This window comes from Orbicella faveolata, unplaced genomic scaffold (assembly GCF_042242905.1).
Source record: "Orbicella faveolata isolate gen_17 unplaced genomic scaffold, um_ofav_v1 contig_13, whole genome shotgun sequence".
Classification (NCBI taxonomy): Eukaryota; Metazoa; Cnidaria; class Anthozoa; order Scleractinia; family Merulinidae; genus Orbicella; species Orbicella faveolata.
Window position 1 is genome coordinate 27,095,350 of NW_028301540.1, and position 27,706 is coordinate 27,123,055.

The window sequence follows — 27,706 nt, forward strand, 5'->3', positions numbered from 1 at the left end:
TGACGTCACCGATATTTTTGCACGCAAACGTAAGTCAGTATTCAGTATTCACTCGTAGCTACTCGTGCTTTAAATTCAACGGATACGAAATTCTCCCAGATCAGGAGCTTTTGACACAGATAGGTAAGTTGTAATTGATCTCATGCAATAACATTATTTGATGACTGCGCCTAACATTAACTAACGTGGAAACGGTCTAGTTGCATTTTCATAGCTGCTTGTAACTCTCTTCGGGGTTATGTTTACGTGCCAAATTCAATGTGTTGCGATCGCAGTAACAGGACTATTCTTATCATGTTCACTGTAGAAATCTAGACACTTGCCAACCTTAAACCTGACCAACTGCACTAATAAAGGACAACTTTTCAAGGTGGATTTTATTCGATTGGATGAGCGTAAGGGTTCTTTATGTTAATCGAAAACATAAGTCATTAATGATTTCTATAATTAAATCAGTGCTATATATTCTCAGAACTAAAGCTCACTGATAATTACAATAATCACTTGTTCTGTCTCATTCTAATTGCGTAATCTTGTCATTTGCCACTCAATGTAAAGTCAATTGTGGAACCAACCTTACCAAATCGGAATTTTAAATTTTGTAGAACGTATACATGAAAGGTTACCCAAGCACAGCAGAGTCATGTAGTAAAATAAGACGTCACGCAACCTCGTGTTTATTTCGTACTTTTCATCCCTTATATCGGGGCGAGGGGTCTTCCCACCACCCCTCCTCCCAACTCCCTTTTTTGTTTTTTCGTAAAAAATGTGGAATCAACCGTCTTTAGCCCCCGCACTCCCAAGGATGTTCATTTGGGATGAGAAGATATTGTGATCGCGCCAAAATTTTTCTTGGACCCCCGGTTTTCTGTACCCTCCCCAGGGCATCACTTATTAGGATGATGTGAAGTGTATATGAAATAATTCATGTTTGAACTGCGATGGTAGATGAAAGTGAAGAATGATCATCGCAGTAAATTTTCCAATTTAAGAAAGAAGAAGCCTGAAAAAAGCCCTGATTTTCTGCATGTAAACCAGGAATAACACAAGAATACACTTAGGTTTGAAGTATGCTTTTATTGTTTATTGATAAAGACCGTATTTTTTAAAGGAAAGGAGCAAATTTGATTCTCGCCTGCCAACGGCCTAATGTCCGCCATGTTGAAAATTTCGTATATTAATTTAATCGAACAGGGGGGGGGGGGAACCGGGGGAGCCCCGTTTATACGGAGCCCCCGCGTTTAAGCGGACACTAAATGAGGAGACAAGCAATAGACTGCAAGGCTGATACTACGTGAAAAACGTTTCGAGACACCAACATGACAAGAACCGATAAAGTAGGATCGCAACAGTGGACAGCTGTTTCGCCCTTCTTGGGGCTCGTCAGCACTGTGTAGCGAAGATATGTAACGCCAGCCCAAAAGCCAACGCACATAAATTGCAAAATGACCCGTGCACTATATCAAGTTCCGTACTTTCAACCCACTTACGCCCCGAAACACGCGTTGCCACATCACGTGTTTCGGGGCGCAAAGGTGTAATAACAGCGTGACAGAATTCACGAGACCACGGCAGTCACAGCAGCTGCAGACGAACCGAGTTTACGTGCATCTTCGATCTTCCTCTGTTTGCCAAATTTCTCTACAAAACAAAACAGGTATGCTGTCTGTAAACAAGTTTTAAGACATTTACATTTTATCAGAATCAGCTAAAAATCACTGATATATGTAATTCGCATCAGCTAATGGAAATTCTGAATGGTACTGAATACGGATCACACACGCTAGTTCAAGAGGATGGTCGTGTTAACAAGGTTTCATTTCGTTGGTCACCAAGGAGACCCTGTTAGGGGTAAATTCCGACAAACGACATGGCCTTGAAAAGGCGACATGAGGGACCGTTCATTTTTTATGAGGGAGGGGGGGCTGGTGGGATTTGGGAAGCACCATTTAAAAATCGCATGACCCCCCCTCAGCTTACCAATTTTTTCACATGGCCCCCCCTTTATAGCGGTCATTTTTTGGGATGACCCCCCCCCAAAAAAAAAATTGAACAAACAATATTTAGATTTCAACTTTTTTAATATTTCTCTATTATCCCCCTACTTCACGTTATTGTGCTCACTATGAAGACAATATTTACAATCCCTATACGACAGAGAGCTGTTGTTTAAAAAACAAATCAAAAGAAAGAGAAGTGAATTTCGGATCTCCTAGTTATGGCTCGCCCTGAGCGTGTGGCATTTGGCCTCTCATTGGCATCTTCCTCCTCTGAATTGATGAATGCAAGAATGACGTCATTTGAGTCATCTTCTCCCCCAGAGTCAATGGCATCACTGTCATACTCATCATTGTCACTTTCATCTGTTTCACTGCTGTCAGCACTTGCCCTGTTGTCATTTTGTGTCAATGTCCTGGCATTTCTCAGTGTTGGTTGGCCAGCTCTGAGAGGACTCTTCTGCTGCAAGCATGAATATCTTACAATTGCCTTTACTTTCTCACTCTTGCTGCTTTTTAAATGCGCAAAATTCCAAAATGCGCAATAATGGCGAAAGCGGCGAGTCGTTTAAGAAAAGGTTTACAGCTGAACGATCCAGGCAGTTTGACATCTTACAAGCAAAAGAAGCAATCTTTCTAAGTGCGGATGGCTGTTCAGAAAGGGTGGGTGAGTTTTCCGTGCCAGAGTACCAGTTGAAGCCCAGCGATGGAAGAAAACTGAACTTCTCCATCAAACAGCTCAGAGCAATTGTGGAAAAGTTGAATGTCGTATTGAAAGATGTAAAGGAACATGATTCCACACTCTTTCAGTCTAATGGGCTTGCTTTAAAGCAGGGCGAAGAATTTGCCCACAGTTTTAATGTAAAGCAGATCAAATGTATAGAAGCTAAGTTGACGAAGGTCACGCAGGACATGGAAGCACTAGAAAATAAGAAGAGCAATTATAACAGCATATTCAAGGGCACACTCAAACAGCACATCAACAAAAGGAGAAGGAAAAAAGAAAACCGCAGAAAGTCAAATGAAAGAAAGAGGAAGCGGACTGAAAACAACGTCCAACGAGTTTATGGAATCTGTGTTGGAAACCCGCTAGGAAATGATCTTCCACAATGCCTTGTGTACCCTCTTAGAACGGCCGTCCCGGAAGAGTGTATTAAAGTTGAGGATGTTGCTACGTCGTTATTTAGAAGAGATGGGCCATACATCGCACAGCTCTTGGAAGGGAATTATTTCACCACAAACCTTGAGCAGGAAGTCAGAGATTATGTTTACACCTTCATGTACCCTGAAGAGTACACTCTGACGGAAAGCATTGCTGCTTCTTGCAGCATTGGTGAAAGAGACTCCCATAGCAGCACAAGCGGCGACGAAGAACTCGATGACAGCGAAGATGAAGATGAGTGCCAGTGAAAGTTACATTCGAAAATAACAGTGTTAAATACTTCTTTTCAGTAGCTACAAATGCTTTTTGTGGCCAAACGTTTTTTTAAAGCAGAAGGAAAGTTTGTAATAAATTTGTATCCTGCCTTCTATGTTTATTCTATAGCAATTTTTTTGATATTCAAACGTTATGCCATTTTAAAGTTTTACTAAAATATTTCACATGACCCCCCCCCTTTTTCCCTTATTTTTTTGGGATGGCCCCCCCTCGAAAGCCATTTTTTTTCGCATGGCCCCCCCCCAAATCCCACCAGCCCCCCCTACCTTATAAAAAATGAACGGTCCCTGAGAGCTATGAATTGGCGACGAACGACAGACTACTGCAGCGAAATAGAGAAAGCGACACCAATGGCAAGACAGACCGACAACGAATTTCGGAACTGAGAATGCATCGATTGTTTTAAACGTCTGAGTCGAAGTGAAGACGCATTTCCAGAGTTTTAAATGTGTTTTCCTCTCTCACGCGAGAAGTCGACGAGTCGTGAAACCCAGGCTTTCTTACATATGCTAAAACGTCCACGTCCAATAAATCGAGTCCGTCATTGCCAGGAGCCATAATCGGGGACGGAGACCGTAAGCGCGCGCCATTTCTAGTATTGGGGCTGTCCCTATGATATGGGACAATATTTCTATTTTCAGAACAAATTGCGCCATCCCGTGCGGCACACGCGCGTACATGCTGCGAGGATTTTTGCAGATGTAGCGCGGGGAAATGGTGTCCGAAATTTCCGAAATGTTTAATGCTTTTGGCTCACAAATCAATACTTTCATGTCTGTTGGAATTTTGCTTCAGTGTTTTCGTCGTAAGCTGCTCCAGTTTGAGTGAAGTAAGACAGTGTCAAATTTGGTTATGTCCCGCTTTATATTGACTAAGTTGTTTTCCGCAGCTTCTTTTACAAGGGCTCCACATTACTCCACTCTAAGTTTCACATATGTTGAAGATTAACAGCTTTTCCAAAACACAGCAAAACACTAGTTGCATATATTTGGATATAGCCGCGTTTCAGGACTCCAAAGTTTCCCTCCTCTTGCCACACGCTTGCGAGGATTTCACCAGTGTCTATCTCGACCGAACAGTAAAAAAAAGTAATTGCAAGTTTGAGTTTTGCCTGAATTGTACGCAACGCTTGATGTTTTATCGAGGCCCAATAACCGACGACAAAGTTTATGCCTGTAGATGCTGCTCAGTTTTGTTTGTGTAAAAATCCAATAAATTGACTGTTGTCGATGAATAAGAGCGCCCGCCAATGCGTGTTTTGTACAGTCAGTAAAACATGACAAATTGGACTTCCCCACTTTTGAGTGAAAACGTACAGCGAATTCATGTATCTCTAGTTTTTAAATGTGTTTAAGGTTGATAAATGTTTGAGAACATATATTAAAAGCTTGGCTGAAAATATGTGAATACAGCAGAAATAATCAGCTTTCTTTAATCAACTCGAATAGTCACGGTACTCGAATAAAGATTTCGATTTTGCAGGTTGAGTTATCAAAACTCCATGTCTATTTTATTTTCGCAGTGTAAAATTTCACTATGTTAAAGAAACACTCGTGATGTCAGTAGCCTTTTGGCGTTGTTTAAAAATTGTTGCAGCATCTCGGTACAAAAGACAGCAAAAGAAATCTTTGTCAAGATTTGCTGACAAAACACTGACTCGGAGTTGAAAGTGCACGCGCTGCACTACGCAAATGAGCTACTTGTACGCGTCAGACTTTCCTTTCAAAAACTCTTGCAAACTCGCCAAACAAACAGAAACAATAAGAAACTATCAAAACAGGGTTTAATTATGATTAAGCATTGTTTGGGAAACTCACAAATTAACACGATACCAAAGTTAAGAGTTTTCTTACATAACTTTTCTTCATAGGACAAGCGCAAAAGCTTACGCGTATAACTAGCGCGAGCATCATTCACAGCGCGAAATCGAAGTGATGTTTTCGACCCTGAAAAACTCACCTTTTCCATTAGCTCAGAGCATAAAACCACATATAAGAGCCCTGGTTCTTATTCCCTGCCTTATTCTCTGCCATCGCTGTAAAAAATCTGCAAGAGAATCTCGCAACTCTCACCATTTGAACACGCAACGTAACAACATCCACGCGAGAGCCCCCGACATGTGCGTGGATCCGCGCGGATATATGACGTTAGGATGGCGCAATTTGTTCTAAAAATAGAAAAATTGTCCCATATCATACGTGCGCGCGGGTCCCAAGACTTACGGTCTCCGTCCCCGATTATGGCTCCTGTCATTGCTGAGTATTTTTTCTCACTCTCAGCTGAGTGAGCAATGCCCTAAAACGCCTAAAAACACGCTTAAGGAAAGAGGAAAGAGATTTTCGACCGTCTGCTTCATATTTTTATTAGTGGGTCACCAGTGAAAGAATATGAAGCTGTATTATCAACAAATGGCATTATGGAAGGAAAAGAGACAGGGGAAAGCTGCCAAGGTCTTCTCGTCTTCAGCAGAAGATAAGGGTTACGCCAAATTCAAAGAAGAATATAGATAGGAGAGATTATCTGATTGAGGCCGTTGAGATTTTGAGTTAAAGAACGGTTGTTAAACATAAACATGGTAAAAATAGTCATGGGTTCGATTGTACATTAGGTCCAAATACTGACTGGAAAATGGCTGAAAATAGCAATTCCAAACGTCTAAATTTCAAAAGTTCCTGGCGGGAGCATTTCCCCACATCCCCAAGGAGGTTAACAACTTCAGCGCCCGAAAGCCTGCCCAAGCCCTTAGAAAGCATGCCCCCAGCCCCTTAGAAGATTTTGAAAAATTGAAGTAGCTACGAAGTCTTTTCCGTCATTCTGAGTCAAAATATGATGCTTTAAAAGTAACCATAAAGTAACCATTAAACCCACTAACTGGAGAAATGCTGGCTCTGCATAAGAATTCCGACTGCTGAAAAGTGGTCGAAGCAAGTGCAAAGCATACAAGGAGTAAATCATATCCAAAGAGATACTTAATTATATATGTACTTGACTAAAACAGCAAGAAACCTTCAATGCGTGAGAAATAATCGTTTCAGCGTGAGAGCGCAAGATTGAGTTCGTTTGCGTGAGACTTGAGAGCACTTTATTTTTTTTTAATAAACAAAGGTATTACTATGTGTTATACATGTAGCTTCGTTTTAATCGAAAAAGGTCAAATTTCCTAGCACAACTCCTCTGAGACGAAATTCCGACAGGCGACATAGGAATCTTGCGAAATGCCGACATGGCTGGTGGCGAATTTCAGACAGGGGACATGGGTACCCCCCCCCCCCCCCCCCCCCCCCGCAACAGGGCCTCACCAAGGACCCGTATTTTAAACTAAAGTTCTCCCATGCAATCGGGACGATCTTGACAATCTAAAGCAGTAACAATCTGAAACAACTGTCGACCTGAACAATCTTATAACACTAACGTACTCTATAAACTGTTTGAATAACCAAAGGTCACCAAACAACTCAAACAACCTGCCCTAACATTGTGGGTCTCCCAACTTTTACAGTTTATCACGTATTAAAATATTTTCCTGGGCTGCGAAGACAGACGGACGTCCGGCTATTTCCGGCTGTGTTCGCAAGCTGGTATTTTCCCAAAAAATCCGTAAATTAGAAGATAATTTCACAATAGAAATAAGCGCATGTAATTCAAGTCTAATTCAGTGCTAGTGAACTTTGGTATTTTATTTACAAAGTTGCGAAATTCTACCTACTCGAGTCCAGTCGAGTATTTCGTGACATCGCGTTACGCTTTTCAAATATTAATAATTAATCATACAAGTAATTCTTTCCCACAAAACAGGTGGCTGATCAATGGACGCCAGCAATCAAGCAAAGCAAGATTCGCTTGTCGCATACCCTACTCAGTCGATCTTTCCACTAGCAGCTGGTGTTATTTTGCTGCTGTATATCTACTGGCAAGGCACACGAAATCGAGCCATTCTCAAGAAAATTAACGCTCCTGGTCCAAAACCATGGCCATTCATTGGCAATACCCTCGACGCCAGAAAATTCAACGGTGTTCATCTCCTTTTGTGCGACTATATTCAGAGGTACGGCAAGGTCTTCGCTTTCACCTTGGGAGACAGACCCTCTGTTGTTATCGCAGATCCTGACATGCTCAAGCAGATCCTCGTGAAAGATTTCTGGAATTTCCCAAACCATGCCGTCCGAGTTAAGCTCCCTGGCGCGTTCGGTAAGAGTGTTTTCTTTGCGCGAGATGACGCATGGAAGAGAATTCGTACCACGCTCACTCCGACTTTCAGCGCGAAGAAAATGAAAGGAATGGTGGCCCTGATCGAGGAGTCATGTGACAGGTTGATGGCGAAGATCGAACAAGTTGCAGATACCGGTTGGTGGCAAATTTTCTGTTTTAAAATGACTGAAGATACCAAAATAACTGAATCATGCATTGAAAGCAACTTTTGTGTTGAATTTTAATTAAAGCCGTTCAGTTCACATCGGCGTGCGCGTGCGTTTGACATTTCGAGCACAAAGAGCTGTACTGTTTGCAGAATTTGTTTCAATCTGTGTTGAATGTTAACATGCATTTTTATGTTGTGAAGTATATATGAAATAATTCATATTTGAACTGCGGTAGTAGATGAAAGTGAAGTATGATCATCGCAGTAAATTTTCCAATTTAAGCAACTGGAAAGAAGAAGCCTGAAAAAAAATCAGGGCTTCAACGGGATTCGAACCCGTGACCTCCGCGATACCGGTGCGATGCTCTACCAACTGAGCTATGAAGCCACACATTGGGAGCGAGGTCAATTAATTGAGTTCATATCTTCCCGTGAGTGAAATGATGTGAAGTATATATGAAATAATTCATATTTGAACTGCGGTAGTAGATGAAAGTGAAGTATGATCATCGCAGTAAATTTTCCAATTTAAGCAATTAATTGACCTCAATTAATTGACCTCGCTCCCAATGTGTGGCTTCATAGCTCAGTTGGTAGAGCATCGCACCGGTATCGCGGAGGTCACGGGTTCGAATCCCGTTGAAGCCCTGGTTTTTTTTTTTTTCAGGCTTCTTCTTTCCAGTTGCTTAAATTGGAAAATTTACTGCGATGATCATACTTCACTTTCATGCATTTTTATGTTGTTTTACGGTGTAACAAAGCGCTTGAAAAGTTGCAAAGATTAGAGCGAACCATACTCGGGGTTCAGATGAGAAAATCAGGATCGCTGGAGCGCGCGCGATTAGCCAATCACATTCGAAGATTTAGGAATCCGGACCGCAGAGAAGCTGGAGAAAAAATTTAATTAGCTCTTATTAACCGAGCAGGAGGTCTGTATGGGGAGAATCTTGACCGAGGTCGTGAGTACAGACCGAGGTCAAGATTCTCCCATACAGACCGAATAAGCTCGGTTAATAAGATGTTTATTATATGGCAAACAAGAAAAATTTAATTCGTTGTTTGTACTAGCTGACATTTTGCTTGCGAACGGCGATGAGCTGAACGTAATTTTGCCAAAGTCTGCTCGTCCTCTTTACTTTTCTTTTCTCAGGCTCTTTGGCACTTCCATAAATAAATATTAGTCAAATGCCCGGGCGCGGGTATGCCTGAAGGGGGATGTTGATGTCTCCATTTGATCACGAGCACCACCCTTGTAAGGGTTAAGTTGTGTTTGTTCGGCCATTACTTTGAATAACGAAAATGTATTTCTATTGTTGAGCTTGAAATTTAATAAAGACTACATTTTAGGGCCCGTTCATATGGTCTACCCTGGTCCAGCTAACTTTTCACCTTTTTTTCTTTGAAAAATTTAACGAACCGTTAACATGAGGATCGCGAACCCGTCTCGGGGAGCGAGACAACACGGGTGGTGTAGTTGTCTCGCAGGTAGGGTAACCCTGGCAGGCGGGACAACATTTCTTGATATAAACACTTTGCCTCGCCTAACCAGGACAACTCTCGGCGTGGCGATAATCATGCAGGGTCAACTTTGACTCGGTCTAGAGGGACAACGCTTTCACATATGAACGCTCGATAAAGTTACCTCAGCGGGGGGGGGGGGGGGGGGGTTGTCTCGGGTACTCGAGACCATATAAATGGGGCCTTAACCTCCCAAAAGCGGACACCGCGCCACTCCTAAGCAGACACTAAAGATGTTCCAGGTTTTAAGGGTACCTGCCTACAGGAGGATTGATTCTAACCAAATCATCATTAGGTGGATTTGCGCGATTGTCAGTTTTTTATGCGTCTGTCCTCTTATTGATGATAAATTGCGTCATAACATTGTCAAAGTGGCTGTAGAACCACGAGCCGCAGGCGAGTGGTTCCGCAGTAAACTTTGACAATGTTACCATTTTTCCATGACTTATCTCTTTCTTTCACTCAGGCACTTCTGTGGAGATGCTAGACTGGTACAGCAGAATGACACTAGAAGTTATACTTCAAACCGCCTTTGGTGTCCAGACCGACATTCAAAATGAGAAAGAGAGCCAGCTGTTGGAAAGGGCGAAGGAGGTCTTCCGAGCTCCAATGATCGTGAACATTTTGAGGCGGTTTCCACTTGGTGTATACCTTTTCAGATTGCTTAACATTGCCCTTGGGAAGCAGGGCTACTTCGAAAAGGTCGCCTCGGACATCATAAGCAAACGAAGGCAGAGTGGGATAACGGGAAGGCAGGACTTGCTCCACCTTATGCTGACAGCAAACGAGGGCATGACTGAGGAAGGTCTCAGCAAGCTTACTGATGAAGAAATAGTGGGTCAGTGCGTCATTTTTCTTATCGCTGGCTACGAAACGTCAAGCAACACTCTTGCTTTTATCACGTACTACCTGGCAACACATCAAGAGGTTCAGAACAAATTGCGGGAGGAAATAAAACAAGCTGTCAAGTCAAACCCCGATAGTACACTCTACGACCTTGCCCATAGCATCGAGTACCTGGACTGCATCATAAGCGAAGCCCAGCGCTTGAATCCACCATTGTTTCAGTTATCTCGGGAATGCGCCAAAGATTATGACATCGGTGGCATTCATATTCCCGCGGGATTGGAGGTGATCGTTCCTGTGTACTTCCTCCACCACAATCCCGAGGCCTGGCCCGACCCTGAGAAGTTCGATCCCGAGAGATTCCGAAGTCCCGCGAAGGACACTCGTCACCCGTACCAGTTTATGCCGTTTGGAACAGGTCCGAGGTCTTGCATCGGAATGAGGTTTGCCCTGATGGAGATCAAGATTGCTCTGGTTCAATGTCTGCTGAAGTACAAGTTTGTGCCATCACCCGAGACGCAGATTCCCCTGAAAATTTTTGCAGGTGCCACGCTTACACCTAGAGATGGAATCCACTTGCGAATCCAGCGAGTTTAGATATGTTAGCTGACTCTCATCTTTTCTGGCCTCAATTTTGTTCGACTTCGATCAGCCTGCTCTTTTTGTGATGAATATTCGCAACGCTTGTAGTAAATTTTTGCCGGATATCAATAAGGGTAGTTGATTATAAAGCAATCCGGTCCAATTAGATGAAAAGGAGTGTTCTGATTGGTTTCTTGAGCGGCCCGAATTTTGCAGTGCAGACCGCTAAGATCGACTTCTTAAGAATTAAGCCCCGCCCACACTACGCAGGAGAAATTTGAAAACGCAGATTTATTTCTACGGTTTGACTTACCGTCCACACTAATCCGTCACGAAAACGAAGCTTTAAATTCGAAAACGCTCTTCAAACCTTAGGAATTTGAAAACGCCGGCTTTCCGTTTTTATAGCATGGACGAAAAACATTTTAAAAACGATAGTCACGATAATCATGCGATTTCGCTGACCGACTTTTCCTCAAACACAAATCCAAAATGTATGGGTTATTGACCAAGTGTGAGGTCAAGATGGCTGGATATTGGCCAAGTTCTTTTTTTGCGTGTTTATGGACCGACGGAGTCGAGGTCCGTAAACTCGCAAAAAAAGAACGAGGCGAATACCCAGCCATCTTGACCGAACAAGCTTGGTCAATAACGGATTTATTATATGGATTTCGGGGAAATTTTTCTTGCGGGACGCGGCGGGTAGTCCCGAGCGGGCAAGATAGCTCCATCTTGCCCGCTCGGGTAGCCAATCACAGCGTTGGATTTGATTCATCTTGCCCGCTCACGGAGCTAGCCATATAATAAGACCGGTTATTGCTGCGTTTTTAAATTCCCCCAGCGTAGTGTTGACGGAAAACATTTGATGCGCTTTCAGAGTGAAACCTCCGTTTTCAAATTGCTCCGGCGGGCTCCGGCGTAGTGTGGACGGGCTCCGAGTTTAACTTTGACAAAAGACGACTTGTAAACGACAAGTAATCGCTTAACTCTTGTGCAGGTTTTATCAAGAACGGATCGCAAGGATACATTACTAGTAATTATAATAACTACTCCGTGTAATAACTTCTCCATATTGGTCTGATTGTTTTTTTAACACAGAACTCGACACAGTTGAGTTCCACAATTTGGACCGAACCAGTTTTAAATATAGCAATTATTATAATTTTATGTGTACTCACTATCCGTTCTCAGTAACTGTGATAGCGACATCGAATGAAAATGTTGCGCGCGATGTTGCAGCTTGTATAGCCTCGGCATTCAAGAAGAGGTGGATTGCTATGCGATTTTCCATCCAAAAACCCGTTATTTGTCGCTGATTCCAGTAGCACAAGGAATTTTCAAACTGACATGAAATTTTCCTGGGAATGCTAGTTTAAACTGTTTACTAGTGAATTAATTTTTCTGTAATCAACACACCACCAGAGAAAGTTGAAACTGCGTTTTCTCTCTAACAACACCACAGGTCACCCAAGCGTAATAGAAGAGTTTGTATGGAGAATTGTGGCTAAAATATGAGTTTGTATGGAGAACTGTGGCTAAAATATAAGAATTTGTATGGAGATCAGGAGTTTACATTCAATTCGTTCAATGTATGGGTAATTTACCGAATAACGACTCTTGAACATTCAATGGTGTCATTTTTTCTCATCCTGGAGGGTTAAAATGAGATTAGAACGAATTTTGAAAAATTTGCCCTAAGGTGTTATAATAAGAGACAAGGTAGGAAACTTCGGCCAGTTTGACAAAACACTCTTCGGAAACGAGTCAAATTTGCACACAAAAAGAGCCAAAAAGTTGAAATATGACGGCCAAAATAGCGTAAATTGATGCGTGACCACGCTAAGTTGATCAGTTTGTTGTCATCTCCGCTCGGCCGAGACTGGGATGGTGGATGTGACCTGTGACGACACATCCACTGACGCTATACCGGAGAAATTCGAAAACCCAACATTCACCGGTCATTTTGGATTTGTGTTTGAGGAAAACTTGGGCAGGGAAATCGCATGATTATCGCGTTGTCATCGTTTTCGCAAACTCCGTTTTCAACTGAAATGTTTTTCGTCCATGCTAAAACGCAAAACCTAAGAGCGTTTTCGTAAAGCTCCGTTTTCAAATTCCTCCGGCGTGGTGTGGAGAGGGCCTTAGAAAATCAACCCACAGATGTGAAAACGTTGTGTCAGGTAGTTGTTTTACTGGTCGGTTGGCCATTTTCGCAACATGATCGTACCGTTGAACCAGTACCAATCGCGTCATCCAGCGCGCGCTCAAGCTCTCCTCCATCTCCCACTCATGTTTTTTGACACAACAAATCTTTACAAAATCCTTCCCCAGCTCTCAATTTTAAACGCGGAATCTCGCTAAAACGCTTCAGGTATTTACTCGCGACATTTCATTTCCGTGCGGAGATCGGGTGACTTCGGACGCGCAAGAAAAACTGCGAACCGGGGGAGGGGTTTGCAAAGATATGTCATGTCAAAAAAGCATGTGTGGGAGACACCTCGAAGTTCGTCAAAAATACTGTGCTACGCGTCGTATTTTCAACTCTCTTCTCAGTGGTTGGAAATGTGGTCAAACAAGGTGTCGTTTTTGAAAAATTGTACGATATTTCGTTACGGAAACATTTCCCTAAATGTATCACGTATTGCGAACCCGTATTGCGAACCCGCATTGCTCATACACATTTGTTGGAAAAAGCCAATTTTGTTTCCAATAAGAAATGTTTTTATCGTCTGTATCTTTTCAAAAACAGTTTGCTAACATAAAAAATGTTTCCTTGTTTGCAACACGAACAAAAACTAAACAAGAAACTTCATTCTCGGGTTGTTTTCTAATCCTGGCGTGTTGAACTATGCGTCGGTGTTTTCAAACGTTCGGATATATTTTCTAATTTTGTCTGAAAAATTTTGTTCTAGCTAAAATGCATTAGGTTCAAGCAATTTTCACAACCGCCCTTTCAGTTCTCGACTCCTAAAAAGCAAATCTAATTTCTACTTTCAACAAACCTTTGACCGTTCTAACTACATGACAGGTTATAATCATTTCCTAGGGTAGAAATAATGCAACCACCGTCACTCGCAGATGAAAATATAACGTCAAAGTTTTATTTAAATGTCAAGCCAAGTAAAACAAAATCAATAAAGGAAAGTCAAGTCAGACCAATTTACAGGGTTTAGTATTCTTCTCCCTCCTCTTCACCTTCAGCATCGACAGAATCCACGCCCACTTCTTCATAGTCCTTCTCCAGAGCAGCCAGATCTTCACGAGCTTCCGAGAACTCGCCTTCCTCCATACCCTCACCCACGTACCAGTGGACAAACGCACGTTTGGCGTACATCAGATCAAACTTATGATCCAGACGTGCCCAGGCCTCGGCAATAGCTGTGGTGTTGCTCAGCATGCACACTGCACGTTGCACCTTGGCAAGATCACCACCTGGAACAACTGTGGGTGGCTGGTAGTTGATGCCGACCTAAAAAGATGAGAAGGTACTATCAGTTCTGGTACCCTTGCACATAATTTTTCATTACCCTTTCACTTCCTTGCTGCATCCTTGCAAAACCTCAATAAAGTAGTTGGAACCACTTTGCACAAGGGTGTGCCATTTGAAGCTAATTTTTGTCATTGTGTTTTAACTATTGCCTTCATGACATTCTCAACTAATAGCCCCAACACCCGCTTGAGCTTAGCCTGCTTTTTTTTCAAGTAGACCAAACTGCCTACCCTCCTTCCTCACCTGATTCATTACTTCAAGTCAGAAAGAGGAGGGAAAGGTCCAACATGAGCACTTGGCTGTACTCTAAACGAATCACACCATGATGGCACAATTACTTTCCAATAAGTTTCATACATTTCTTTAAATTGTTTTGTTCTTATGGAACCCGCACCCCTCAGCCCCGGGAAATTCCAATCCCTTCTGTGGGGGAGTATGGATATTTTCTGGTACTGCACAATGGAGTGCAAGAACTAACCAACCTTAAATCCAGTTGGGCACCAGTCCACAAACTGAATAGTCCTCTTAGTCTTGATGGTGGCAATGGCAGCATTGACATCTTTGGGTACAACGTCACCTCGATACAGCAAACAGCATGCCATGTACTTGCCATGACGAGGATCACACTTTACCATCTGGTTTGCTGGTTCAAAGCAAGCATTGGTGATCTCAGCCACACTGAGTTGCTCATGGTAGGCCTTCTCAGCAGAGATAACAGGTGCATATGTAGCCAGAGGGAAGTGAATTCGTGGATAAGGGACCAAGTTGGTCTAGAATTTCAACATATTCTGAAGTTAAATTGACTTGACTTGAAAGTCCACACAACCCAGACATACCTCTTAAGTATGTCAGTCAAATAATAAATGAAATTCATAATTTCTGTGAGAAGAATGAGAATGCTACATGAGAGATTCAAACCATACAAGCTCTGTTAAAATTCTTGTGTTGCTTTACCAATTGAGCTATGAAGCCCCTATTGAATCAGATAGACCTTTATTATACGGCTAGCTCCGTGAGCGGGCAAGATGAATCAAATCCTGCGCTGTGATTGGCTACCCGAGCGGGCAAGATGGAGCTATCTTGCCCGCTCGGGACTACCCGCCGTGTCCCACAAGAAAAATTTCCGCGAAAGCCATATAATAAATCCTTTATTGACCAAGCTTGTTCGGTCAAGATGGCTGGATATTGGCCTCGTTCTTTTTTTGCGAGTTTATGGACCTCGACTCCGTCTCGGTCCATAAACACACAAAAAAAGAACTTGGCCAATATCCAGCCATCTTGACCTCACACTTGGTCAATAACCCATACATATTTCATTACATCACAATTGATCAATTATCAGGACAATTGATCAATTATCATTGTTTAGTAAGGAAGTGAATCAGTTTTACATTCGTAAATTTAAATTAAGGAGAATGTTTTATAGTTTTCTGATTACTTAGTGTTGTTCCAATTTGTCTCTATTAGTATTCTATGTATTTGACCCTGACCTGTGTCAATATGCAGACCCCTTTTGCAAAAGTAGTTTTACTTCTGGCCTAGTATAACCATGAAATATTGGTGGGAACATGACTTTCAGAGTCTTTCAGAGCACAAAAGTTCGCGTTGCAGTCTGCTAAACCAATTGATGACCAATCGTGCCACGTTTGACACCCAGTTAGAGCTTGTTTCAGTGCCACCTGTTCACACATAGATGCAAGCAACGGTATCTTATCTCGGGCAGTTTATTTAAAATAAGGGATCTACAATTCTGCATAAACTGGCCTAATTACACAGATGTCTCCTTTTTATATTAGTAATTATAATCCATCAAATGTTTTCGCTCACATGCGATTGGTCTAAGCACGTCATGCGACTGAATATTCCCCAGCTAAACCTGGGGATATTCCCCAATTTTCAAAACTGCACGTGTTGCAAAAAATATTTGAAGGATAATAAACACAATAGCCTCCAGTTGGCGCAAAAATTTGCTCAAATATTTGTCCTTGGACATTATCATTCTGTTCCTCAGAGCTCACAGTTTGCCTCGAGCTACACTCTCAAAAAGCTGTTCACTTCTTGGAACAGATAACATCCACGGACAAATATCCAAGCGTATTTTCACGCTAAATGGAGGCTATTGTTTATATATGTTAATTCTTCTTTTATTTTATTTTGATCATCTGTGCAAATGAATTTGAGTGAAAAAAAATTTTAATTTTGTTTAAAATAATGTATGAGATATATTTGGGGACTCAAACAGTCCTCAAAAAGTCAACAAAATTCATGAACTTGTGCATTTTGCAAAGATAAAAATCAATTTGTTTTTATATGAACCACAAAATTCTACGGTAAACAGTGTAAGCTACATGTGCATTTCAAAACCTTGTAAATCAAGCCCATCAAAAGAGGAAGAGCACCTCACCAGTAGAAGAAATAACCTTGCCCACATCAAAAAGTGAAACAAAAGTTGTTTGTAGTGTCTTAGGGCTATGCTTCAAAGCCCCTTGAGCAAATAACATCCTATTACTCTCAGTTAATACATTCAGACTACTGAATGTGATCACTGGGCTACTGAATCTTGTTATCAACTTGTCTGTGTGCTCTAAATAACATATTGTCACACCTTAGCACTTAGATAATTCTTGAATGCTTGAAGCAGATAAAATATATGACACATGTACCCCATACCTGGAACTCAGTCAAGTCAACATTCAGGGCACCATCAAATCGAAGTGAAGCTGTGATCGAAGACACGATCTGTCCGATCAGTCGGTTCAAGTTGGTGTAAGTGGGCCTCTCAATGTCTAAGTTTCTGCGACAGATGTCATAGATGGCTTCATTGTCCACCATAAAAGCGCAGTCGGAGTGCTCCAGTGTGGTGTGGGTGGTAAGAATGGAATTGTAAGGTTCCACGACAGCTGTTGCTATTTGTGGGGCAGGGTAGATGGCAAACTCGAGCTTGGATTTCTTGCCATAGTCAACTGACAGGCGTTCCATCAGCAGTGAAGTAAAACCAGACCCAGTACCACCTCCAAAGGAATGGAAGATGAGGAAGCCTTGCAATCCAGTACATTGATCAGCCTAGGAAAAGCAAAAAATAAAAACCACTTTATATGCCATTTCTTGTCACTATTAATCCAGGGAGGTAATTCTGTTTGAACATGGCAAAGAGGTACAAATGAAGCTACCACCACAATTCCCCCATCCACCAAAAAAAACCAACTAATCCTCCCTCCCAAAATACATCCCCTTGGGCCAAACCTAATTTTAAAAAAATAATGTTCCATGTTATTCCTCTATCCAAGTGAGTAAATGAGTCACTGGAAATGTGGTTAACATGATGTATCCCAAGGGCTACTCAGATACAATTTAGTGATGGAGGGGTGTGCCATCTGAGAACAATTTGGGGCTACAATTTTATGACAACATTTCTGGTTGAGAGAATCTCACTACAAACAAATGCCAGAAAAAAAGAGTTAACTCTGACTGCAAGAAAATATGTTGCATGTCCCAGTCTTGATAAATCGAAATACCTCCCTGGCCCAAGATAAAGTTTTGTTTAGCACGCCTTCCTGGAGTAAAATGCCTGCTCAGAGCCTCCCTTGCTGGGAAACACTGTGATGAAATGAAAAGTCATAAATTTATTTAGTGTCTAGAGTAAAATGTTGCAATGAAATGTTTTCTGAATTTGTATGTTTTTACCTCTATCAACTGTTATATAATCTGAATTGCACAGTAAAAAAATTAAAAAATATGGAACGCCTTCATCGATCACTCCATGCTCTGGAGATCAGAATTTTGTTAACAACCAGTTGCCTGAGGCAAGGGAGCACCATGTGGCCAAGACCTTCAAAAGTACATCTGTTGATGTGAATCAGGGTTGTCACAAAACGTCTGATTCAGGCAGTTTTAATGGATGCATCAGTAGAGTAGTCAGCTGACATCATGAAGTAGATGGTGATTTTTAACAGCAGCCAACTACTTCTTTTGACAACCATGTAAATCTGTGACTGATGTCAATGCAATAACTTGGTTATTACCATAAATACAATCTGCTAAAGCAGTCCAATCCTATAGCACTGTAAACTAAATCACTAGCCCATTTTAAAGTGGTCTTACCAGCTTGCGAATCCTGTCAAGAACAAGGTCGATGATTTCCTTGCCAATGGTGTAATGACCACGAGCATAGTTGTTAGCAGCATCCTCTTTGCCAGTGATCAACTGTTCAGGATGAAATAGCTGCCGGTATGTACCAGTACGGACCTCATCTGAAACAGAAATACTTGTTGGTAAACAACTGGTTCGAAAAAAAGATATTTTGACAACTGCAACAATTGCTGTTGTGACAGGGTCATTAATCACCCGTCATATTCACTGCATTTTCAATTTTTGTCAGTCTTGTCATACTTTATACAGAGCCGTGATTAGCTTGCAGTGTGTATTTAGGGCTTAGAACCATGCTGTTTCCAGTTAACTCAGTCTGAAAATGAAAACTTAGCTGAAGTCATAAAGCTGTGAACTCTACGGAAAAGATCAAATTTCACAGCCTCTCATGAAAACATTTGATTATGATCTTAGGCCCGGTTCATACGTCGCATTTCTGCCGTGTCGAATTCAATTCAATTAAGTGTGGCAGAAATGCGACTGTCGATTCATACGTCGCACTTGTGTCGAATTTAATTCAGATTTAATACTGTTGGGTATGTCGGTCAGCAGAAAAAGTTTTAAACGCAGAGTATTCAATATGGCAGACGGAGATACTGAGGGATGAAGGACTTTAATTTTACGAAAAGTTGTCCGCCAATGAAATGAGAAGGAGAAGGCTGACAATGCAGCAGTTTGTTTTGCAATATTTTCAGGTTGCATTGGGTCGAGAATAGCCAAGTTTCTTCTTTCTCTTCGACGGGACCAAATTTACGCATGCTCAATACATTAACATAATGTATGCATTAGATTCGACACGGCAGAAATTCGACGTTTGAATCGGTGTCGCATTTCTGTCGGATAATGCGACAAGACCAGTCGAACGTGCGGCAGAAATGCGGCAGCCGATTCAGACGTCGAATTTCTGTCGAATTTAATTCATTGAATTGAATTCGACACGGCAGAAATGCGACGTATGAACCGGGCCTTAGAGGCATGTTTATCCCAATTAAAACTGACATCCAAAAAATTTGATACTTCAAATAACGCCGTCCAAACACAGTTTTCTACTCTTGAACATGAAAAACGTTTCTCAGCGGTAATAATGAATTAATTTAAGTCCCTTATTAATGTTTTTCAAATATTCAGTTCGTTTTGTAGTTGTCAACGACAACCCAAAGGCGTAAGCTTATCTGGGATTAGCAACTGGTATTCTTAGGTGAATTTTTCACGAAAAGGTCTATGGAAACACCAGTGAAAACTCCAGTGCTTGGTTTATTTAAGACCTACCTACTACCGTTGGTTCCAAATCAACAAAAACGGCGCGAGGAACATGCTTTCCTGCTCCGGTTTCGCTGAAAAAGGTGTTGAAAGAATCGTCTCCGCCTCCAATGGTCTTGTCGCTCGGCATTTGGCCATCAGGCTGAATTCCATGCTCCAAGCAATACAATTCCCAACAAGCATTGCCAATCTGCACTCCGGCCTGTCCAACGTGAACTGAGATGCACTCACGCTAAAAAAGAAACAGAAATGAATGGGAAAATCGCTTCAAAGTTACGCGTGAGTGAAGGTGCTTACTTACAGTTCCTCGAGCGCAACTGAGCCGTTGGCGAAGAGTTGGAGAGTTTTACGGAAAAAAAACCGTCCTAGTTATAAAAGCAAGGCAAGTCAAGCAGTGAATAAAACGGAAAGAAAGGAAAAAACAGAGCAAGGTACCAGGACTGAAACTTCACGGGGCTAAATCTGACTTCTACCGTTGCTAACTTTCCGCCGCGGTCGATCGCAATATGTCTTTCTAAAAGCTGAATTCCGGTTTCATTTCAATAAGTAATCAGCTATAAAGAAAGCTCACTTACCATTGTCGACTATTATGCTTCGAAGATAGATTTCTTGCCCTAAACGGTGAAGAATTTCTCAAAGTTTTCTCGTAGAAGAAGTAACGACCCTTCTCAAGAAGACCAACGAAAAATGATGACGAAAAGTAGTGCGCTCGCAATTTCATTCGTTTCACACGTCAAGCACACGTCAAATTGATGTATGTCGCTAGGCAACCATTTGAATTTTAACAGCGGCACGTCAAACTGGCGGGAACTTTCTGCGCTAGGTTCCAATTACAGAGAATTTCTAAGGAATGGCTTTTACGGCCAACAGTAAAACTTGCGTCTAATTTCGTTTCCCTAAAAAGAAAAACAACAACAACAACACAAAAATATAGAAAAAAAAAGTCTCGCCAATGCTTGCTGGGTTATGACCGAGCGCACGCGCTAAGTAAAGGGCTTGGTACCGGTTGCGAAACCCTCGCCTGCGGTTCATTCTCACAGATGACCGGTGACCTTCTTTTCTTTACTAATTCTTTCCATTTTAACAGAAAAATCTGAACATGAGAAGTCTGAATATTTCTCTTTTTTCTCACATGTAATCGAATTTTTTCTGCTATTAAATTCGGGTGTGCAGGACATTGAACTATCCTTCTTGTCAAAACAAGCCTTCGTGCAAAATGTGTTCCCCTACGTACAGGTTCATTTTTGCTCATTTTTATGTAAATGGACTCATTTTCATATGAAAGGTTTTGCACGAGGACTCGATATTCATTTGTAGCCCTGTTAAGCCTGGTTCACACTAGCGACATAACGACATAACGACATAACGAAAAGATCAGTTTTATCTTCATGTCGTTATGTTCATGCTGTTATATTGCTAATATGTCATTATGTCTACATGTTCACACTACAAACATAACGTCCTTTTTACGTCGAGATAACGTCCTTTTTATGTCGTTCGTGACGATGTCGTTATGTCGTTATGTCGCTAGTGTGAACCAGGCTTTAAACAAATTCAATCTCCCCGATTGGCTAAGGCCTTGTTCACACTAACGACATTACGGCATAACGACATATCGCTTATGTCGGTATTGTGAACAGCGACATAAAACCAAAAGGAAAAGATCAGCTTTTTCCTTATGTCGTTATGTTCATGCTGTTATGGTGCTATCATGTCATTATGCCAGGATGTTCACACTGCAAACATAACGGCATAACGTCCTTGTTATGTCGTTATGCTTATGTCGTTATGTCGCTAGAGCCCTCTCGCTGGTGTGAACAAAACTTAACGTGCTGAAAAAGTTTGCTTGCTTAAAACGCAGTGTGTCTCGATCGATCTCGAAGAAAAAAAAACATTAAAATGAAAAATTGCTTTATGTTTGCTGCTAAAACCATCTTTGTGACTAGCGCCAACCCCCCTTGTTCAGCTGCGACTTCCAAGCACGTAAACTGGAACTCTTATAAAGTAACCAAACTTGAACCTTCTTGGTTGTTATATGTCCGAGAGGATCTTGCAATGGCTATAGTTGTGAAAAGAGGTATAAAACAGTTTTGGGCTTATTAGTCATGTTCAGTAATGAGCACGTTGAAGTCAAAATACTCCTATAAAGCATAACCGTGTTTCCGTGACTCTCTCAATCAGAAAGAAAACATGAATAATATTGTGGGACTAAATGTAAATGAAGCTGGTAAATATACTTGAATACATCAGTCTCCCGAGGGTCTAATACATTTTCTTTACCGCTCTCTAGGCTTTTTACTGTTTTTAGAGTTAATCCTGTAGGTTAGGTAAGAAAAGGACTACATGCCGTACATCATGAAAAGTGGACTGCTGACGTTTTTCAAGAGACATTCAAAGATCTACCTTGTTACATGAAATTTTCGCTACAAGTTTATTTCTGTTATTTCGCGATTTTGAGATGCGCATATTTCGCGACACTTAAATTCCGCGATTTTGCGAAAATTTGGCATTTTGAATCACTTTAACTTCGCGTTTTCGAGTAACGCACAATTTATTTCCTTAGCAATGTTACTTAAACACGTCCTTGAATTTAGCAACCCGACTTTATCAATGATACAATAACGTCAAAGTTAACCAAAACACAACGGCGGAACTATATGTCAACAGTAACATAATGTACGTCACTTAATTTTTGCGTCATGTTATGTTCGCGACAATCACTGTTCGCGTCCTTTAATTTCGCGACTTTTTTAATCGCGAAATTCGCAAAATTAACGTGTCTCGAAAATAATGTAAGGTACATCATAGTCACTCAGTGGCGGATCCAGGCCTTGAGCTAAGGGTCGGGGGGGGGGGGGGATTGTTTGCTTGCCCTGCCGGCTTTTCTTCCTTCTGTGATTTCTTCGTTTTCTTACCCAAAATAAGGGAGGGGGGGGGAACCCCGGGCCCCTCACCTAGATCCGCCACTGTCACTTGCCTTTTTTTGTTCCATTTGGAAATAATGTATGAAAATAAAAACTCGTGAGACCGTAACTACTTCAATTAGGCGAAATCCAGTTTGATACAGTCTGAGAGAGTTTCAAACCATTTATTTCGAGCTTGTATGGTGTTTTGGGCTGATGATATAATAAACGAATAAGAATACATTTGCGTCTGAAGAATTCGGCTTTGCGGGGTTAGAGAGAAATTAGGTAATTGCGGCACAGGATTGCGTTATTGCTATTTACACACTGTCAGCAAAAAAATGGTTTCCGCTTATGAGGCTTCATTTTAGAGAATCTTCGCCAGATTCAAACACGAAATTGTACCGCTTGCTTCTAATTTCATTAACTTCTCCCGCTTCCAGTTGTAACAGAAAGGAGTCGTTCTCTTAGGAGCGCGCCACAACACGCTCTCTATAGTCTCAAGGGATTAAGTTGTTTACCAGCTTTTTATCAAATTATGCAAAATGGAGGCTGGTGGTTCAGTTGGCTCAAATCTATCTCACCTTTTGATGACTTTGGGATCAGTGGCGTTGTTCCTCTTGTTGTTATACTGGTGCGGGACTTATCGATTTTCCGTGCTTAAAAAGCTTGGTTTGCCTGGTCCAAAACCATGGCCGTTCTTGGGAAACGTCCTCGAGTTGATTACATTCGGCGGCCTTCACGCCATGTTGTACGAAAACATGAAGAGATATGGCAAGATCTATGCCGTTTGCTTGGGTCGATTGCCCACTATTGTCATCACTGAGCCAGAAGTCTTGAAAAAGATCTTAGTGAAAGAATTCTCGAGCTTTAGGAACCGTTCCGATGCGGTGAAACCACCTCCGCCGCTAAACTGCGGCCTGTTGGCGGCCAAAAATGAACAATGGAAGCGAATTCGCAGCATCTTGTCGCCTTCGTACACTTCTGGTAAGATGAAACAGATGATTCCACTCATGGAGGATGCAGTGAATGTGTTAATGAGGAAATTAGAAGACGTCGCTGACACAGGTAGGCAATGGAAGGGTCGTATCGGTTGGCCCTCTATTGCCCTAACGTTGGACATGCAGCAAATTGATGCGTGACCGTAATCTCGGGAACACGTGACATGTAATCGACATGATCATGCAACTCGCAGATTTTTTGGGTTGAGGTTGTTGGGCAGAATTGATGAGCGAACCATGCAGGCTTAAATATTTGCGAGAGTTTTAACGTTTATTTTTTGGTATTTAACTTACCGTCCAAAACTAATATGGGAAAATATCGTTGGGATCATTCACACGGAATGCCAGTGCATAATTACATGTAAAAGGACCTAAAAGTAGCGTTGCCTGCAGAGAGAGAAAGAGCGAGAAAGAGCCAAAACGCGACAAACGTCTTTCATTCAAAATAACGAGGGAAAGACTCAAAACAAGCGAGAGCCCTTGATTTTTTTTTTTTACACTGTAAGGTGTCCTGAGTTATTTCGGCAGCCTCTCATTGATCCGATCGCAAAACCCTATATGGTTGTATTGCTTGAGTTTCGAGTGAATTATTTATTACAAAATCTGTTTTCTCTCTTACCTCATGTGACACAAATATCCAAGTACGTAGTCACTAAAAATTATTTTTCCCAGTGGAACATTGAAATTATTCCGAATTGTCTGCAAGTCAGGGACAATTTAGCCAGCTATTCTTGGTTTTCATGTGACGTAGTCATATTCCAAAATTAGAAATTATCCTTCCTTCTGAGGTTTTAGTTTTATCAGATAAAAGGCCCTGTAGGAACGTGACGTTTGGCAATGTTTTAGCTCGACAGAGTTCTTCTTTTTGTAACAGAGCACTCCAAGCTTTTGCGTTGCGTGACATGAAAATGGCGGCCAGAAAAGACTGTCGCGTAGGTCAAAAGACGAGTTATCGCTTTAGTTTTTGTTAAATAAACGGTGCTTGCACTAGAAGAAGCATTTATTTCAATGTGTCGGAGCACTAGAGTAAAAATGTTCGTTTCAATAGCAAAACTCGAGGACGGATGTTTTTGTTATTTTACGGTCGCCATGTTTGTGCCCCTCCGAAGGGCACAAACATGGCGTCTCCATACAAAGCTCTATAAATTTGGATGACACGCTTCTGCGAATAACGGGCGAATGAACAACAGCAGAAACCTGATTCTTGGCGAGGTTGTTTATATAGCAATCATCTATCATATCCTAGATTCTTGAATTTATTTATTGAATGGTTACGATTTTTAGTTTTGATCACATGACTGGTGAAAACCAAGAATTGATGTGAAGGTGAGAGTCCAGGGGAGGGGGGCTCCTATATGAAAAGGTCGGGGATGGTCTGGTCTCACTTAGGGTGTTGATACCGAAACGCCACTATTGCTAACTGCCAAAATATCCTCTAGGGTGTCCTCGAAGAAATAATAGTAAAAAACCGTTCTTCCGTGTTTAATTCCGTGTTTTAGCTTGATTTCAGCCGGTCTCTCGAGTCCAGTCTACTAGCGCGGTCTCCCTTCCTGAGCAGCGGCTGGTGACAGTTTCAAGTGGTATTTTTTGGGGGGGAGGGTCAAATAAAGTTCGAGCTACGCTCAGATTGGTCTCCTTTAGGGGTTTAATTCAAATTTTCTGACGAGCTTCCCCGACCTTTTCATATGGGAGTCCCTCCCCCTCCCCCTCCCCCCCCCCCCGGCTGGGGTTGAGAGTAGAATTGCAGTCCGCCCGTTGCGAGGCCCGCCACTAGCCTTAGCTCCATGCGTTCTTCTCTCGCCAGCAGACGGAACTCCTCAGCGTCTGACATAAAACGTGCAATCCCAGCCGGGTAATGAACGTCTTATCAGTCTGTGTAACAGCCGATATCTTGTGTTTCCTTTCTACAGAGCGGAGTGTGGACATGTTGGATCTATTCAGCCAGATGACCCTTGACGTGATTTTGTCAACTGCGTTTGGACTCAAAACGAATATTCAAACAGATTCTCACAGTCCCGTCACTAAAGAGGCCGAACGGTTATTCCAGAGGGTCTGGCTCTCGCCTTATCTCCAGATATTCCCCTGTAGTGCTTTCATCCGTAGAACAATAGCATACTTTCGGCAAGGTGTTGCATTCTTTGTGCGCGCTGCTACAGAGATTGTGGAAGAGCGGAGGAAACATGAGAGCAAGGGAAGGAACGATCTACTTCAGCTTATCTTAGCGGCTCACGAAGAACCTGCAGTTCAAGGGATCAGTAAGCTCTCCGACGACGAGCTCAAAGCGCAGTTGATTACGTTTCTGTTGGCGGGTTTTCAGACCTCCAGTAGCACGCTTGCGTTCACTGCTTATCATCTTGCCATGGACGCGGATGTACAAGAAAGATTGCGTTGTGAAGTCGAGATCGCTGTACAGACATATCACGAGCTGCCTTTGTATGATCTGGTGCACGAAATTGAGTATCTCGACTGCATCATGAACGAATCGATGCGATTGTGTCCTCCTTTTCATTTGTTTAATCGTAATTGCGAAGAAACGTGCGAAATAACCCCGGAGCTCACGATACCCGCCGGAATGGAGGTTACCGTACCGATTTACGCGCTTCACCATGACCCCGAGGCCTGGCCCGACCCGGAGGTTTATGACCCGGAGAGGTTCCGGGGCCCCGCAAAAGACACTCGACACCCCTTCCAGTTCCTACCGTTTGGTGCCGGGCCAAGGAACTGCATCGGCATGAAATACGCCATGATGGAAATCAAGGTCGCCTTGGTCAGAATATTGAGGAAGTTTAAGTTTGTTCGATCACCCGAGACTCAAGTGCCGTTAGTTTTACAGTCAGGAATAACCCTTCGCCCCAGAGACGGGATATATTTAAGAGTCAAGCGAGTCAAGAGCCTAATGTGAAGGACACCTTCGTAAGATGTGATATCATTTAGCCTGCGTATAGCAGACGGTTCTTTTCCATTTTCCAGGCGGAGAGATCGAGCAACCGACCGAGAAGACGAGCACGCCTGAGCTGGGCTGAGCAAAGTGGGAGGGTTTTTTTTGGCCGACTGAATAACGACCTCTCGCGGGAAAACAATCAAATTGTCAGTGGCATGAGGCAAAGTGAAAAGCAGCCCTGCGAGGGGAAACTCCTTGTCATAAAAGATGCTCCTTTTAAGCTGGCATCCAAGCTAGCTATAACTAAGACTTTAGTGGCAGAGGTACGAATTCACGACCCATGGCTTCGTAGCTAAGTTAAGCTAATACAGTTGAAGAATCCCGTTAATCCGGTCACCAACGGGCTACAAAAATCTGGCCTTATTGACCAGGCGGTTCTTTAAATAAGACAATTACTGACTGAGCTTTTGTTCCGGCCAGAATAAAGCGGCCGTAATAACGAGGTAGCCGAATGAACGGAATTGCCGTATAAAGGCGAGCTACCATTGCATTGCATTTCATGAGCCGAGAGAGAAACAACACTGAACATGTTTCCAATTTTACGCCGAAGATTATTTTCTGCCCTTGTCAGAAATAACAAAGTCTAAGAAAGTTAAATCTTGAAAACCCCTATTAGCTTTATTAGACTTTCAGATATGGAAACGAAGGTCAAACTTTTCGACCTCAGCTCTAGATGACTTGACGAAGACCCATCGAGTCATGATCTAGGTATCCGTGAAGCATACTGGCTTTGTTCAACAACATAAAAGATATTTGTAATTCTCTGTTTATTGGGTAAACACCCTACCACAACTGGGGTAAGTAGCCTCTGATAACCAGAAGATAGGGCAGAAGAACGTGACAGTTCTGCAACTCGGCTTTTAACCAATGGACATTTCTAAATATCTACATTTTTAACTCAAGAGAAAACAGAAACTGCATTCTGTAGTTTGACTTTCAATGGCTGCCTCCATAATCCATTGTTCGGAGAGGATTTACCGTTTTTCAGTCATTCTTCGTTTAACCATATTTTAAGATTTTGATACTTTTTCTAAAGCCAACAGTGGTATTTTACCAAACAACGTATTTGAAGTCTCTGGCTCTCACTCCGATTTTATTGAAATCGAACTTTGTAGTTTTCGAATTTTGCTTGATTACATTGATGATTACATCCTCGTCATTAACGAGTGCAGAATAAACTACTGTTGAACCAAGTTACGTCTCTTCCTTGACGTCCGTCGTGAAGAC

At 42.1% G+C, this 27,706-nt stretch overlaps 3 protein-coding genes across 5 annotated transcripts; 2 read left to right on the forward strand and 1 right to left on the reverse strand.

Annotated features, from left to right (window-relative positions):
• The first annotated feature begins 13 nt into the window (after positions 1-13).
• On the forward strand, positions 14-13,897 carry LOC110041371 (cytochrome P450 3A24-like). 2 transcript variants are annotated; one of them, XM_089285242.1, is made up of 3 exons: positions 14-123; positions 7,231-7,779; positions 9,777-13,897. In XM_089285242.1, the coding sequence occupies exons 2-3, from the start codon at positions 7,242-7,244 to the stop codon at positions 10,751-10,753; spliced, it is 1,515 nt and encodes a 504-aa protein (XP_089141368.1). In that variant the 5' UTR covers positions 14-123; positions 7,231-7,241; the 3' UTR covers positions 10,754-13,897. The 2 variants fall into 2 exon arrangements, with proteins under 2 accessions (XP_089141368.1, XP_089141369.1); XM_089285243.1 differs by lacking the exon at positions 14-123 and adding an exon at positions 1,537-1,657.
• LOC110041353 (tubulin alpha-1A chain) lies at positions 13,818-23,262 on the reverse strand. 2 transcript variants are annotated; one of them, XM_020746641.2, is made up of 6 exons: positions 23,122-23,262; positions 19,644-19,866; positions 18,330-18,478; positions 16,899-17,291; positions 14,711-14,998; positions 13,818-14,207 (listed from the first exon to the last, which is right to left on the reverse strand). In XM_020746641.2, exons 2-6 carry the CDS (start codon positions 19,762-19,764, stop codon positions 13,908-13,910), a joined length of 1,251 nt encoding a protein of 416 aa, XP_020602300.1. In that variant the 5' UTR covers positions 19,765-19,866; positions 23,122-23,262; the 3' UTR covers positions 13,818-13,907. The 2 variants fall into 2 exon arrangements, with proteins under 2 accessions (XP_020602300.1, XP_020602294.1); XM_020746635.2 differs by lacking the exon at positions 23,122-23,262 and adding an exon at positions 20,210-20,297.
• On the forward strand, positions 22,873-27,672 carry LOC110041342 (cytochrome P450 3A24-like). The gene is made up of 2 exons (XM_020746625.2): positions 22,873-23,605; positions 25,449-27,672. Exons 1-2 carry the CDS (start codon positions 23,083-23,085, stop codon positions 26,438-26,440), a joined length of 1,515 nt encoding a protein of 504 aa, XP_020602284.2. The 5' UTR covers positions 22,873-23,082; the 3' UTR covers positions 26,441-27,672.
• Positions 27,673-27,706: the final 34 nt, after the last annotated feature.

What these genes read in the sequence shown, in the direction of transcription:
- LOC110041371 (XM_089285242.1), top strand. Translation starts at nt 7,242, where the DNA reads ATGGACGCCAGCAATCAAGCAAAGCAAGATTCGCTTGTCGCATACCCT. An exon ending in CGAACAAGTTGCAGATACCG is followed by an intron (nt 7,780 to 9,776) that starts GTTGGTGGCAAA and finishes TCTTTCACTCAG; the next exon opens with GCACTTCTGTGGAGATGCTA.
- LOC110041353 (XM_020746635.2), bottom strand. An exon ending in TTTGGAACCAACGGTAGTAG is followed by an intron (nt 18,479 to 19,643) that starts GTAGGTCTTAAA and finishes TTTCTGTTTCAG; the next exon opens with ATGAGGTCCGTACTGGTACA. An exon ending in GGTGCCCAACTGGATTTAAG is followed by an intron (nt 14,208 to 14,710) that starts GTTGGTTAGTTC and finishes TCATCTTTTTAG; the next exon opens with GTCGGCATCAACTACCAGCC.
- LOC110041342 (XM_020746625.2), top strand. Translation starts at nt 23,083, where the DNA reads ATGGAGGCTGGTGGTTCAGTTGGCTCAAATCTATCTCACCTTTTGATG. An exon ending in AGAAGACGTCGCTGACACAG is followed by an intron (nt 23,606 to 25,448) that starts GTAGGCAATGGA and finishes TCCTTTCTACAG; the next exon opens with AGCGGAGTGTGGACATGTTG.